The 13,816-nt window shown below is 39.5% G+C and overlaps 1 protein-coding gene across 1 annotated transcript; it reads right to left on the bottom strand.

Annotated features, from left to right (window-relative positions):
• Positions 1-10,504: 10,504 nt before the first annotated feature.
• LOC109401316 (GRIP and coiled-coil domain-containing protein 1) lies at positions 10,505-13,230 on the bottom strand. Its single transcript, XM_019673820.4, has 3 exons — positions 12,984-13,230; positions 12,211-12,920; positions 10,505-11,861 (listed from the first exon to the last, which is right to left on the bottom strand). The coding sequence occupies exons 1-3, from the start codon at positions 13,060-13,062 to the stop codon at positions 10,668-10,670; spliced, it is 1,983 nt and encodes a 660-aa protein (XP_019529365.3). The 5' UTR covers positions 13,063-13,230; the 3' UTR covers positions 10,505-10,667.
• Positions 13,231-13,816: the final 586 nt, after the last annotated feature.

The following is a 13,816-nucleotide window of genomic DNA, read 5'->3' on the forward strand; positions in this document are numbered from 1 at the left end:
TGCGCGTCTGTGCAGAGGGAAAAGAAAAGTAAAAAAAGCAGTTATGATTACGTTGTGTGAAGAAGCGAAGAATTAAATGAAAAAGTGCAGTTGTTGAATTTGATGTGGTTTGTGTCCGTTTGGACATTTCGCTCTCATGCGGTTACCTATGGTGACCTTGAAAAGGCGGGCGGGTGGAAATCGTTTATGTGAAAAGGCATATTCACTGCAGCGCTTCAAGGTGGTGGCGAAACACTATACATGTAAACAATTCTGCTTTTCAAAGGTATGTACGTTGCTAGTATGTTAAACTGTGGTATGGTGACAACAACGCTTATATAAATGATGCTGCTCCTCTGTTCTGTTAGAATGGTTTGGTACGATTTGAGATATGATCAAATCATAGTTGATCAATTAAATGTTTGATGATTCAGCTTTAATTGACGATTCGCATTATCATTGAGGCTTGGGATGTTTTATTACAAATTTGTCAAAATTCTGCTTGTTGTAGATTGTGTATATGGATTTATAATAAAGTTAAAACTCGTTTGTGAGACGACATGATTAGTTCGTGGAAGATGGTGAGATCAATATGATACAAGCAGACATGGTGAACAGAACTATGTTGTCAGCCTAATTATTTCGGCGTTGTGCGCCTTACGTGTCAGCTCTCAAAAATATTCATCGTGATCGATATTGTCGCGATATTTTGAACAATATTGTGTCGTAAAAAAAAAACTTCATGTCAGAGAAAGCAGCTAAAACGTTGATGGAAAGAAATTAGATGATGAGAAATCAATTGATTATTCTATGTGTGCAAGCTGTGATTAAATTCACTTTGGGGAAAGTGATTTGAGAGTTTTCGTGAAAGAAAAACAATCACTACTGATTTGCAAATAGGGTAAACGGGAGTCTTGTGACGGAGTCAGCTCAGAGATATCACTGCTATAATTCGTTACGGAGCTAAAGTTTTCTTCAATTTCTTCTTCATATTTTGTTTGAATCTTAAAGCATCATTTTTGCAAGGCTTACCCATCTGTACAAAGCTAATATCCAGCCTTCTCCAAAAATGCCCTGCCCACCATAGTCTGTTAATTTGCCCCACTCGCAGGCTGTTTGACAGTGACACGTATTGGAGTTGAGCGAGCAGTATTCAGATACCTCTTTCTTGCATACCACCATGGTAGAATCGAGGCATGCGGTGTTTGTCTACATCCTCCTCGAACATGGTTTATGTCTTTTGTCACTTAAAAAAAAATACTCATCGCAACGGTTGTATATATTCGAAATTATTTCATGTTGTGTTCAGTTCTTCCACACCTCTATTTCTCCGGTTCACATTACCCAGATTAGCAAGGTGCAACAATTAGGCTGATCAGTATTAGATCTATGAGAGCATGATGATTCGTCATCGTGGATAAACCCTCGACAACATTTGAAATAACTTCATTTCTTGCTCGAAATCTTCAATTAGTTGGGTATCGTTAGTTTGATCATTCTTGTGGATTATACTCTTTGGTTGTCGTAAATAAATGTCGTCAATACTTTACATGGTAGTAAATTGCATTCACTATGCTGAAATCAATAAACAAGTGGTTTGATAAAAATAACTGACATTCGCGGCTTTTATTAAAAAGTTGTGTGCAGAGGAACGGTAAAAGTATGATCGACTGTCATTGGTTGTCTTGAGAGCAATGGAGGTTTGACAAGAATACTTATAGAGAGTTAATTTGTGGAGTTGTGATTATATAACTGAGAATACAAAAAGTATTTTGATTGAATTTACTTGGAAAGCACTCAGAACGCTGTGATTAAATTCACTCAAAGTAATATCACCGAGAGATGAGTTACTTCACTGAAAGAGGATAGCACTGATACCATAGACTAATTTCTAGACCTCGATGTACCAAAGAAAACTATTAAATTTTGTGTGTCCAGTCCGGTACCCAATAATATTCATGACCGTGTATTTTTTCCATGTAAACTGCATTTTGTGTAAACTATATTTAGCGTGTTACACCGATCCGACAGTAAAGGACTAAACATAAATTACGTAATTGGGTACCGATGATTATTCACAATCTGCGAACTTGACTGTGAAAAAAAATCGTGACCATGACGCTGCTGCTGATACTGAGGAGATTGTGATTGAATTCACTGCTTGCGAAGTTATAATGCTGGAAGAGCCGTGATTAAATTCACTGACGTAAAAACGATGCTGATCGAATTGTGATTAAATTCACTGAGAATGTCGGAGTGCAGATTCTAAGAGAATGTGTAGACGGATCTTGATTGGATTTAATTGAAAATACGAAGACAATTGTGATTAATTTCACTGAAGAAGGAACTGATACTGAGGAAATTGTGATTAAATTCACTGAGTGCAGAGCAAAGACATGCCAAAAGAACTGTGATTAAATTCACTGAGTACACAATAAGATGATATTGAGAGGATAATGATTAAATTCATTGAAAAAGGCGAAAAATGTGTTTGAGAGTGTTTGAAAGGTTCATGATTAGGTTCAGTTGCAAACACGAAGGCAAATGTGATTAAATTCACTGATACCATGGCGTCAAGGAGATGATTCTGGTCTTTAAGATTTCACTGTTATTACATACGAAAACTTACGATTCAATTCACTGATTCTTTCATCCATTTTATTGCATGGAATAACTTTTAATTCGATTGATCAAAACAAACAAACTGTTATTGAAATTATTTGATTGCGTGAATTAAACTTAGCACATATTTGGCAGTTCCTTAGATAGAGCTGAAGATTATTTATTATTATTTCTTTATTATAGAGATTTTCAGCCCTAGGCTGGTTCATCTCTTGAGCTGAAGATATTATCGGCTTGAAGAAAAACGTAGCTTCGGTGTTGTAGGATGGTGGTATCTACTCGCAGTCGGTCTAGGATAAATACGCCGGAATTTCTGAAACAAATATCTTTGACGCCATTGTAGGATTCCTAGAAAAAAAATCGTTTACCCTGGCTCATGTAAGGTAATTTATTAAATAAGGCTTCTTGTCAATGTTATTATGGGATAAACAAAATCGGTGCAAGTGTATCTGTATAAGGGCTCATATGGCCGTACTGGTGAACGCGCGGTTATTCAGCAGGACGTTTTAAATTAAACAATGACGGTTCGATTCATGGTTGGTAACTTATTGCAAGAACGATTTTTTTTGGACATAGAGTGCCTGGCGCATGGCACAACATAAATACATATACAAATGCATAATGGCCATTGTCAAAACGGCATCACTGTTGATAGCAGCGGGAGTATGCTCATGTAGCACTAGGCTAGGAAACAAGCTTTATCTTTGTAGAGACGTGGCCTCGAGAAGAAAAGGAAAGAGTATCAGTAAATCATTTTAAATGGAGGATCTTCTTTCATCACTACCGAAGAGAAAAAATATGGAAGACATCATCAAAGGGAATCCCAAGAATGGCAAAAATGAGACTTTGTTGTTATAAAGTATGACAACATCAAGCACGCTTATCTTCATTATTATTTTGTATCAATGAAATTACCATTCTACAATTTTGCTACTTGAACCTGAGAAATTCTAAGAACTATTCCAATAGTTTCATCGTCAAACTGTGGTGAAAAATACACCTGGGTGGTATTTCCGCCTTGTAAAAATGCATGTTTCCTTAACTTCATGTGTTATCATTATCGTTACGATAACCATTACAGCATAGCTATGATGGTTTTCCCACTGGTTGATTAATGAGAATCAGCTCAGGTTTCTAAATACTGTAATGCATCTTGAAAGTGGAATTGTTTGATTGAGTATCTTCTAAAAAGCGTTTTTTTTTTAGCTGTGATTGAATTCACTGAGATCGTACGGAAGGAACCGCAATTGTTTTACTGAAAAAGTTATCAATATACTGTTCATGTTTACGTACACACCCAAGACAGACATCAGCACTTCTTTCAAAGTTTTGTCGAGATCCACATAGCCGAGCAATCAGCAAACAACCATTTTTTCGGGATCTCAGCAAATTCGGCAGTTCTTGGCTGACATTCGGAAGTCGTTCTGCTATACTTTTTGCTGAGATACCACTTAGAGATTTATCTGAGCATACGGCTGTGCACGATATTGCCGAACAAGCAAACTTGTTTCAAAAGTGCAGGATGTGAGTGAGGAAACATTTCATTTTGATCCTGGAAAATTGTTGACGAATTGTTTGTAAATAGGTATGTAAAGAGAGTAATCAAGCACGACACTAGATAACATACTGTTATGTAACGGCGACTGGCACATACTATATACATCCCGTTATGTATGACATTTATGTTTTTATAATGCCTTTGAGTTATCGACGGAAAAGCGCCAAGGAAAATAAAGTGGAAAATAATAAGGAAAATACGATGAGAGAAAAAAATAATGTGCCAACATCTATCGTGTATCCACACTCCCAAAGCGTTGGATACACAAATGCATACGTACATAATGTTGGTGATTGGCAGTTTTACACCCGGGTGGGCTCAAGTTAAAACCGTTTTATTCTACTGCACAACCCTATCATTCACAAGAATGGAAAAATATCTACGCTATTGGAACCCCATTCCATGTTCACCAATGAACCGTGCTTTCAGGAATTCGCACAAATCATCAATACCTGCAGCCAAACCTTACCTCATCCAGACACAAAATCGTCCATCTTGCATCAGCTCCAGCTGCTGCCCGCCACAACGGACACAACGCATTCCGAACCACTTTTCTGCGCTTGCTTGCAGTGCACAAAAAAAAAAGAAAAATATTTTTCTCATCTCACTTCACGATTTTTCACATTTCACACACGATCCCACCGGCTGTGCCATTGTAGGAACTTTCCACAGAACACAAAAACAAACTCTTTTTTTTCAATTTCAATTTTTTTTATTTTTCTTTTATTTGCACCGAAACTTAACCCACAACTGTCCTCGATAAAATCACTTACTAAACTGAATCAATCAACGCCTTCCTCATGCTCAACAACCTGTTTTGCGTCTTTTGTCCCGTTCGTTTGTGCGCTCGGATGACACGCACACCAACGTACCACGCGGGAGCTCGTCTCTCCCGTTTTCGGCTCCGATGAGAAGCATGCATGCTTAGCTTGTCGCGCGGCTTGTGGTTATGTCCCAGATTCCGCTCTCTGGTGAAGCACTGTTATAAATTCTAACTCTAGTTTTATTATTTGTTCGAACAGGATCATTTCAAACAAGTTACCTAACCTACATATAATCTAAACCCGATCAATTTAATTTATTATTATTATTTCCTACAAATTGGTTGTAGAAAATATGATTCACATCTTTGACAAATCATGAAGAATTATTGCTACACATCTTAATAGTGGTGTTTTTTCCCTTTGACTGTTGAAGCGAGGTAGCTGAGGTGATTGAACAACTAGTTAAAGTTTTGAGATACGAAAAATGCACAATCGATTTGTCTTTTGTTTCACAATGAAGTAGTAAGAAGAAATGGCGGTAATATAGAGATTCTGATGCTCGATATCTGAATTCATAAAAGTGTAAGTGTTGAGTGTTTTACATGATCGAGTTTTCTAGAGATGATATTCAATTATTGGATTGAACTGCTGAATAGTGACGGTTGAATATTGATTTATATAGAAATGAGTTCATTGAGCTTATAGATTAGGCGATGGAAGTACAGTAGACGTTCGGTCGGTGCAAACGGTTTAACTGCAATGCTTTTTAACTGCAAGTCCGGTAAGTGCAACAATTTTGCAGTTATCGCACCGCCATCCGTCAAAATGGTGCGCCATGTTAGCCCAAATGAACAGTTGGATGAAGTTCGCGTTCATTTTACGTCATTTGATGATTTATTGACACTGTCAGGCGTTGCAGTTATCGGATTTTTGTTCGCTAAGTGAAACGTAAACATGTTGCAGTTATCGAACGTCTACTGTATTTCAGGCAAATATCAAATAACTTCTTGCATAAGCGAATGAAGATTAAAGAAAGGGGGATGTGGTGACGAGTGCCTCACTCATTCATGTGCTTATGCTGAAATAACATTCTTCACTGCACTCGTATCCATGCGCACCTGAGTAGTGGTACGATCGCGCACATGCACTCTGCAACGTGGCAGTATAGCGCTTAGTCTTTGACGCACGCGCAAGCTTATCACACGCGATTACCACAGTTACCTTGTACGCTTCACGAGATGTTTCGCCGGAGCTTGCTTGACCCGACATTTGCTCATACTTCCTCGCCAGCTCTTCGATTTGTTGGTGGTCTTTTATCTTCTTCAGCATATCGGACACCGGAATATCTCCCGCTCGCAGCAATTCTTTTCGCATTTGAGGATCCTGTATCCCGGCAACGATCCGATCCTTAAGGACTTCCTCTTGTTGATCTGCTGAAAAATCGCATGAAGCCGCTTTTTTCTTCAGGCGTTTTACGAAATCCTCTATTTTTTCGCCATCCCGCTGGCAGATTGTGTTGAGTTCTGCACGTTCGACACGTTTATCGCGCTTTGGAACCAAATGATCCTTGATTTTGTTCAAAATCGATGCCGTGCTGCCTTTTTCGTCTGCCGTGAGATTTAGCTCTTCCACTAACATCACACCTTCAGCTCCCATGACAGCCATCAAAATCGCCACCTGCTGAGCTGCCGGTTTGACAGCTACCCCTGTGGCTAACGCATAGTAGTCCCATTGCAACTTGAAAATCTTCACTGCTTCCTCATCATCCACTCCCAGCTTCAGGGGTGCGGGTACAGGGATGTTGCTCATGATAGGTTATGTCTCAAACACCACTCGTTTTCTCGAAATTATCGGACCGTCCGCTTCGAATTCGTCGGGAATCCAGTGACTATCGATTGTCCGCGATCCCGACCGTGGTATTCTCGCATCTATCAACTTTTCCGATTAAGTTTTATCCGTAAATTTGATAAACTTCTGACACCATGTTATCAAGTGATGTACACGGTTGTATGCTTATGTTAATGACTGGTTTATTCCAAGGTTATATATACAGAGGTATGCTAAATACAACACTGTGTAGTAATGAAGACGTATACTAATGCCTCTGAAGTATAACTGTATAATACTAGCATTACTAAATGAATAAGAAGACTGCCAAGCGAAAGAACTGAAAGAAGAGTCGGAATTTTCAAACCCTGTTTATTTTAAAGCAGATACTCATACAAAAATGCATGACATGGTTTAAACATTGACTTATTTCATTCAATCTGAAGAAATATACTATAAATGAATCTAAGATTTGAACCACATTCATTTTTAACATAATTTATTTGAAAAGAACGTCTAAATTATGAAACAAGTTGTTCATGCTAGAAATTTGAATACTTTGGGTGCCATTTCTCAAAATGTGAGGGGTCTTATGTGTATTATTTCAGCCAGAATATAGTCTAGCAGATATTGGGAGCTATTAAAAGACGTAATAGGGGTATTAGGGGCATAATGGACACCCTAAGCAAATGAGTACGTTAGGTCTGTATAACAGAGAAAAACTTAACATATTATCAGTTGGCTTACAACTTTAACTTGTTTCCTACGTATTTCAAACATTTACAGCTTGTAGAATGTCTTTATTGTGAAGAAATAATGAATTGTAAACCGTGTGTTTTTAAGGGCTGGCAGGAAAGGTACGGGGCGAAATGGACACCTATCGGGGCATAATGGACACCATATATATTTTATGCTAATTCTTTGTTTACACCAACCAGTTAAGTAATTTGCTTACGGAGATCAATACCAGAGATATAATATTCCATCTTAGACGAGTTTACATAACATCAAAGTTAATTAATTAAACTTTAGGCTAAAATAATCGGATTGATTTTTTCCAAAATTTCTTAAACGCCTAACAGTATGCAATGAGCGTACATCCATTCATAATTGCCAGTGTTCATTTCGCCCCGAATCGACTACAACATTGAAATTGCTTTTTTAAGTAAATTTTGATCAAATATGAAATACTTCATCATTTGTTAAATCTCCGTATGCATGTAGAAAATGTAACAATTCTTTTGTTTTTATGGTGGACACACTCCAACACTCGTAATACCTTATTTGCTGCTGCTTCGAAATTATAAGAATTTCACCATATGAAAAACATATTTCAATTTCAATGATATTTTGGTTATTTTGGAGCAATATAAATGGTACTTTTGAAAAATAGAACCATGACTTCTTCCTTTACACGTATGCATTAAAAGTTTTACATAAAAGTCAACGGTTTCGGCAAAAACAGGGGTGTCCATTTCGCCCCGGGTGTCCATTATGCCCCTAATCCCCCTAGTAGTAAACGCTGTGATTATGCAAGTTAAACTATTATATTTCATCAAAACAATACTTTAATACGTGATTTTTTGATGGTTTGTTGCATTTTTTTTCTATTAAAAACTTTGTCATAGATTTTCAACCTGCACTCGTCGTGATACTTTTATTAGAAGCTTTTGAAACACTTCCGGTGAAGATAACTACAACAAATCTCAATTTGGAAACATTTTCAATATTATAACATATTCATATGAAATGCATGTAAAATTGATATGGCAACACTTCTGGAAACGTTCAAATTCATGATTTAAGTCGATCTATAATGCAGGTCACCATACAAAATGATTACGTTGGATATTATTCGAAATTTGATAGTTTTTCATAGGAATTCTAAAAAGCATGCTATATAGATGATGTTTTTGCCCCTATCAAAGAGCGCTATTTGGATCAAACGCTAGCAATGCTTAACTCCCAGCACAGCACTATTAACTTTACTGTCGAGAAGGAGGTTGATGGAAAATTACCCTTAGATCTACTGATCAATAGAAACGACGACGACATGCTAAAGTTTGGTATCTATCGAAAGCCAACATCAACCGATCGATACATTACTGCCGACTCTAACTACTACGGCACTATAAACGGAAAAAAACGCCGGCAGAACATCACGACCCTACAACCTGCAACAGAAGAAGTTAAAAGAATCAGCCTCCCATTCTATACCCGAAAGTCACAAATCCAATTAAAATACACTCCGACGGCGACGACAAGAACTTCTTGTTGTACATAAGAGCGACAACACGTTACGCGATCAACTGAGTAACTTGAAAGACAAAGTTCCACCGGAAGAGCAATCTGGAATATATCAGGTACCTTGCAACGGCTGCCCGCCGGTCTACATCGGTCAAACACGCCGCAAGGTCAAGGTACGTTTGAAAGAACATAAAAAACGCAGTGGAAACCAACAAACCTAACGATTCCGGAGTTGCAGCACATACGGTAGCTTCTACGCATAGCATAGACTGGAAGAATGCGAAGCTGATCAAGGCAGTTAAAAAGGCTTCGCATCTCAATGCCTGGGAGTCTATGTTCATATCAAATGAAACGCAGCCATTGATGAACGAAGATGACCCCCCTATCTCATCAGGTCTTTTTGGCCTGGTAAAAACACCGACGATCCAGGGATGTTTGCGATCACTTGACAATCGTTTGACTCATTTGTCCATAACTCAGTTCAGAAACCTAATATTGAAATGTGGTGTTCGGCAAAGTTGTAGATTAGTGTTTTTCCTACAATTATCACCAAAGACGCCATATTCTAACTCTTAGAAATACGGCGCTTGAGCGCTAGTATCACCTACTCATACTAAACGATCGAAAAATCCGATCGTTTAATATGAGTAGGAGGTACTAACGCTTTTACGCGGTAAATATTAGAGTTAGAATATGGCGTCCTTGGTGATAATTGTAGGAAAAACACTAATCTACAACTTTGCCGAACATCACATTTCAATATTAGGTTTTTGAACTGAGTTATGGACAAATGAGTCAAACGATTGCCAGGTGATCGAAAACATCCTTGCACGATCAACTGATTTCTCTTCATCTCGGACGAGTACGAACAACGTACAATTATTCGATGTAGCCAGTCGAACATTGTCCCGATGATGGGTAACATCGCACCCGAAACCGGTCGACAACAAAGGTAATTTTAACCCTTTGACGATTGTAAGAACGATAAGTGTTATGTCTTGTATCGCATGTCGCGTCTTGTGAATGTCGTGATTACCTATGAAAACAATAACAGACACAAACAAGTCATAAAATCAATCACAGTAATTAAGTGACAACAAACGAGATACAAATTTAGTTGCTATATATACAAGATAAAATTTCCTTATCGCTGAAGCTCCTGCAGTGGTTCCGAATTATTCTCGCGAAACTCTCTGTAGTGTAACCCAGATTGAAGTGGACGGGAGCTTTTCCTTTTCCTTCAGACGGATGTTGTTTTCGATGTTGAATGATAAGTAACTTTTTCACAATGACATCATCAGTTCTCAGCGCATCGATGACTAGTTTGAGAATATCTCGCTCATTCACGCAGATTTCTTTTTATTCTTGATCAGGTCTAGTGTTGAACTAATTCATGAAATATATACCATGAAACGAATACAACTCTGTCTCAGATAAAAGTAGCTCTAAAGACGTTAGATGTAGCAATACGGAGAAGTTAACCATTTTAGTACATCAAACACAATCGTTAATTTAACATATTATTTTGGCAATCAACCTCGATCTCAAGAATCAAAGGGATTGATCTAGTTTTATTTCCGTCAAAATACTACATACACTTTGAAACAATAACACAATGAAGTAATATATTTTCCACTTGTCTAATACGAATGATAAAAATACGGAACGTTCTATCGTTTGGCGACGTCCAATCCTTGGATCGCGGCCATCTCCGCCGTGCTGAACTTCAACACCGCGGCGATGGCATTGATCATGTGTTTCTTCCCATCGGCATCCTGCGATATCAGGAAGCTGAGCACCACATTCTTCAGGTACTCCAGATTGGCGCCTTCGCGCGACTTACACCGCTCCCAGCGGTCAATCTGCTCCTCCAGGTAGGCAATCCGATCGTGCAGTTCCTCCTGGGAGGAGACCTTGTCGTGCAGGGCCTGTCGGAGTGCCGTTTCAGCGTTGTTCTTCGCCGTCCGCAGGGCGGTGATTTCGATCTCCTTGCGAGCTAGTTCGTGGGCGTAGTGCAGAATGTGATGCGTCTCCGGGTTGGAGTTGGGCTCCGTTTTGAACACCGAGTTGAGGGCGCTGATCTTTTTTGAGAGAGCCACCGGTAAACTATCGATGGACTCCGATGGGTTGTTGGGATCGGTGTTGGACTGTTGAGAACCACTGGTGTCGTGCATCAAAATATCGAACGACGTCCGGAGGGACTTGATTTCCTCTTCCTTCTCTTCGAGAAGCTGAAGCGATCGTTCTCTTTGCTTTTTGAGTTGCAGTTCCAGCTGCGATAGTTTGGACTTGAAGTCCGACTCAAGAGCACTGATCAACTCCTGCGTTCGGATCTTCTCTCCCTTCAAGACATTGTTATGCTCAATGTGCTTGTTCTTGAACTCCACCTCCAGGTCGTCGATATTCTTGTTCAAAACCTTTATCTTTTCCTGCAAGGTTTTGGTGTTATTTTTGTGTATTTGGATATTCGCTTTCAGAACTTCATTATCCTTCACCACCTGATCATAGTTTCGCTGCAAATCCCTATAACTCTCTAATTCGTTGTCCGGGTAGCTTACAATTTCCTCAACAATTGGCTGAATCGAAAACAGCGACGATAAATCCAGTGGGTTCTCTAGTTTTTCGTTTTCCGCCTGAAGCAAGTTCTTCAGGTAGCTAATTTCTTCAACGATTCTTTCCACATTGCTCTCCTGGCTCAAGCGTCTCGTGGACGATGATCCTTTGTCCAAACTTAGCTTCGATAGCTTATCCTTCAGTTTGGAAATACTTTCTTGGTCGTGTTGCCGTAAGCGATCGTACGTTCCAACTACCTCGCTAAGTTCGGCCAAACGTGCCTCCAGATTGGCCACTCGCTCCTCGTGGACCTGTAAAATGTTAGAATTATAATTATAACACTCTGCCTAAGGAGATCACTGGCTATCCAGTGGAACGTAAATGGTTATTATAACAATCTAGCAGACCTTAAAATTCTTGTGAGAAAGCATGAACCTATTATCCTGGTAATTCAAAAAAAAAAAAGGAAGTTGAAGGGAATCGGAGGTTCAGGTTAAAGCTCAACCGAGACTCTGCTCAGGATGAAGATCTTTCACAATGACCCTATGTACCATAGACCATGTGTTTGCGAGTGACTAGTAAATGAAGACTTCGTGTTCTATCTTTTAGCATTAGCAATACACTGCCACATTTTCATGCAGAAAGGCCAACACTACATACCTCTTCCAACGCTTTGCTCCGATCCTCCGCGATCAGCACCCGTCGCTGTTCGTTTCGAATAGCCGCCGCATGCTGCCGTTTCAAGTTCTCTATTTCTCCCTGGAACTGCTGCAGCAACGTCGACAGCGCAGCATTCTCCTTCTTCGAGCTCTCCAACTGTTCGGAGCTTTGCCTGGCCAAATCCGAAGCCTGAGGCAGCTCGCTAACCCGCTTGTCGGAATGTTTCTGATTGAACTGGATCTTCAAATCCCGCAGCTGCATCTCCAGCGTTTCGTTTAGGTGCCTCTCGTCCAACAGTTGTTTCTGCAGCTCGCAGATCATCACCAGCTGGCTGTTACATTCTTCCTCTCGATCGTGCTTCAGCTTGGTCTTGCAATTTTCCAGGTCCGTCTTGATCGTATAGTTCAATGCCTTCACCTGGTCCTCCAGATCGCGAACAGCAGCTTCCTTCTCTGCGATCACTTCCCTCAACTGCTTCCGATCGTTCTTGAAAGACGCTTCCATCCGGCCCTTCTCCGCCGTGAGAGTAGCCAGAGAATTCATCAACGTCGCCACCTGCTCCCGAAGAGCTTCCCCATCACCCTCATCTTTCGTCGAAGCAGGGGAAACCTGCTGCTGTTTTTCCGGTGATGCATTTCCAGTAAAAGCAGCCAAACTAGACTCGAGTGCGGTTTTTTCCTTCAGCAGACCCTTGTATGCAGTGACAACATCTGCAAATGCGAAAGATTTGATTAAATTTAATGAGCTCATCACAAACCATCGTTCAAACTCACCTTTCAGGCGTTTCTCGTACCGCGAAAGTTGCTCCTTTTGGGAGTTGATTATCGCTTCTAAATCCTGATGTCGTTCCATCGCTTCGTTGTTCGCAAACACAAGCCTTCAAAACAATTGATCACATAATTTGACGCCCACAAATCAATATTTCAACACGAGATAATTGATTATTTGCAAAACTTTAGTAATTACAGAAAAATTGCATACGCGTATCACCAAAATGCAGCAATGTTTACATTTTTCTCGCAGTTGCATCAGAGAACTGTCATAAACGAGGGGTCCGCAAATGAGCGCAAATGCACTTTCAAATTCCAAAGTGATTCCCGAATAGGGCGTAACTGTCAGATAAAATAATGCAAAAACTGAATTTTGATATTACAAAAGTCCTGTTCAATGACGCAAGTTGAACTTGCTCGAAGCTGCTGCATCTTGCTCTTACTTATAGTCAACACACGGGTAAAAGCAGGATGCAGCAACTTCAAGCAAGTTCAACCTACGTCGTTGAACATGACTAATATTTAAAGGGCATAATGCCTGGTTTAGACTGTTCAATTGAAACGAGCATGTGAGTTGCAAACTTCTCAAACATGTTCAATTCAATGGAATGACGTCCCGTATAAAAACAAACCATTGAGTCTATGGGAAAAACTGTCGAAAAACAATGGATTCTTATGTTAACCATGTTATCTATTGTATATGTATTGTAGAGTACTTTTTCAAACTTGATGCATTACAATAGAATAACATTAGATTTCATTGTTACAGTGCTTTATATTAGCATACAATAGATTTACATTAGATTTAATTGTTATGTTTTGGTTTTACATACTGT

Source organism: Aedes albopictus, chromosome 3 (assembly GCF_035046485.1).
Source record: "Aedes albopictus strain Foshan chromosome 3, AalbF5, whole genome shotgun sequence".
Classification (NCBI taxonomy): domain Eukaryota; kingdom Metazoa; phylum Arthropoda; class Insecta; order Diptera; family Culicidae; genus Aedes; species Aedes albopictus.

Bases quoted from the DNA above. Each gene is read 5' to 3' on its own strand.
- LOC109401316 (XM_019673820.4), bottom strand. From the start codon at position 13,062: ATGGAACGACATCAGGATTTAGAAGCGATAATCAACTCCCAAAAGGAG. The intron at 12,921-12,983 runs GTGAGTTTGAAC...TCGCATTTGCAG, and splicing joins GTACGAGAAACGCCTGAAAG to ATGTTGTCACTGCATACAAG. The intron at 11,862-12,210 runs GTATGTAGTGTT...AACATTTTACAG, and splicing joins GGAGCAAAGCGTTGGAAGAG to GTCCACGAGGAGCGAGTGGC.